This window comes from Lipotes vexillifer, unplaced genomic scaffold, assembly GCF_000442215.2.
Source record: "Lipotes vexillifer unplaced genomic scaffold, Lipotes_vexillifer_v1.1 scaffold995, whole genome shotgun sequence".
NCBI lineage: Eukaryota > Metazoa > Chordata > Mammalia > Artiodactyla > Lipotidae > Lipotes > Lipotes vexillifer.
Window position 1 is genome coordinate 1,680,757 of NW_006785389.1, and position 2,210 is coordinate 1,682,966.

The window sequence follows — 2,210 nt, forward strand, 5'->3', positions numbered from 1 at the left end:
AAATGTCTAGTAGAGTTCATCCGTGAACTCAACTGAACCTGAATTTTGTTTGTTTCTTTTCAATTATACCAGTGTTGTAATTTATTACATATCTCTTCTTTTTCTAGCTTGCAGTTCTTAAACATCCACCAGTTGTTGAAAGAGATCCCCCAAGAAACAAATCAGCAGAGATTGAATCCCTGAAGTTGCGGCTGTCTGAGAATTCTTGTTAAGAATGGCTTTAGACCTCAGAATCTCCTTTCAAGATGAACCATCCAGGAAGGATCCTGGGTCAGATAATCTAGAGCTTAAACCCAGCCAAGGATCTGCCATCCAGAAGAGAGAGGGGATCTCTGAGTTCCAGAGCACTCAGCTCAGCTTATTTCAAAACAACAATAACTCATGTGCAAGGCAGGAGCTGCAAAGACTCTATAAATTATTTCACTCATGGCTGCAGCCAGAAAAACACAGCAAGGATGAAATAATTTCTCGTTTGGTCCTGGAACAGTTTATGATCAATGGCTGCTGCGGTGACAGGTCCACTTTACAAGAGAAATGGAATGCAAGCGGTAGAAACCTGGAGAAATTCATGGAAGATCTGACCGATGATGGCATGAAGCCACCTGGCTTAGTAAGTAGAGGGTTCTGACCCCCAGGGTGAGGGGCAAGGGGGTGTAAGGAATAAGTAGTCTGTTGGAGTTGCCTGGAAGTAGAGAAAGAAGTTATTATAGATAGTAATCAGGCTTTGTTCACAGGTCCACGTCCACATGCAGGGACAGGAAGCCCTCTTTTGTGAGAATACGCCCTTAAGAGAAGTCATTGTTCACTTCACAAAGCAGTTGTCGACAGGAACTCCAGCAAGAGAGAAAATGGGGACACCTTTCTGGATTCCTCAAGATACTTCCCTGGAAACAAGACAAAGTGAGTGGGGAAAGCCCAGGTACCAGGGGGATGATCTGTGTGGACTCTTTCTTGGGCATAACTTCACTGAGTCACTTTTTTCCCCGCTACAGAAAGTGAAGGTAAAGAAAATGGTGGCAACATTTCTTTGAAAACTTGTCAAGTAAATGACCGTATTACTAGTCCAAACAATCAAATACCTTTCCTACTCATTATCCAAGAAGAGAACAGTCCAAGGCCTGAAGAAGGAAGTGTTTGTTTGGAGAATCCACTCAGCTCCAGAAGAGCATGTCCAGGCCCCTCCAGGTCCCAGGAAAGATCCCTGAAAGGACCCTCCTATCAAGATGTCCTTGTGGAGGTGGAACCAGAGTTTCTCTTCAACCCAGACCAGGTAACCCTTGAGCCTGTTTCTATGCACCAGAGCACTGAGGGGAATTCTGCACGTGGGGAACACCAAGAAAGATTTCACGGAGCCCCAAAAGTATACAAATGTGAGACGTGTTCCAAGATCTTTAGGTATTCCTCTCGGTTAAAAGTTCACCAGAAAAGACACAATAATGAGAGGACATATATTTGTGCTGAGTGTGGCAAAGGCTTCTTCCAGGCATCAGACCTACATGTGCATCAGAGGATTCATGCAGGAGAGAAGCCTTTCATGTGCAGCATGTGTGAAATGGCCTTCAACCACAAAACCAACCTTCGGGCTCACGAGAGAATCCACACGGGAGAGAAGCCTTATGTATGTTCCCTTTGCCAGAGACGCTTCCGCCAGTCCTCCACCTACCACCGCCACCTTAGGTTTCACCAGAAAATTGCCCTCAAAAGTGTTCCCTCCACACTAAAAGCTTCCTTGGCTATGGCCCCAATGTGATGTATATAAATTATGTATGTGCGTATGTTTATTTCCATAGTACTGCTCTATAGATTATACTTCATAAAAATAATTCAAAAAAGAAAAAAAGTGGCAACTTCCCTGGCGGTCCAGTGGTTAAGACTCCGCACTTCCACTGCAGGGGGCACAAGTTCCATCCCTGGTCTGTGAACTAAGATCCCACATGCCTTGCAGCACGGCCAAAAGTAATAATAATTAAATAAGATTAAAAATTTAAAAAGGAAAGAAAATAAATTTAAAAAGACAGTTTAAAAAAAAAGAATGTAATTTCCTGATTGTATTTTCCATTTATTGTTTCACCCCTCCCCCCCATAAAAGCAAGTTTATGAAGAGCAGGGAATTTCTCAGTTTTGTTCACTAAAGTATCTCAGGTGTGTAGAAAAGCATCTGGTACATTTCAAATAACCAATAAATGTTGAATAAATGAATGGATGTGTTA

The 2,210-nt window shown here is 42.9% G+C and overlaps 1 protein-coding gene across 1 annotated transcript; it reads left to right on the forward strand.

Annotated features, from left to right (window-relative positions):
• Window positions 1-214: 214 nt before the first annotated feature.
• Window positions 215-1,750, forward strand: ZSCAN4 (zinc finger and SCAN domain containing 4). Its single transcript, XM_007457515.1, has 3 exons — window positions 215-610; window positions 735-904; window positions 997-1,750. The coding sequence occupies exons 1-3, from the start codon at window positions 215-217 to the stop codon at window positions 1,748-1,750; spliced, it is 1,320 nt and encodes a 439-aa protein (XP_007457577.1).
• Window positions 1,751-2,210: the final 460 nt, after the last annotated feature.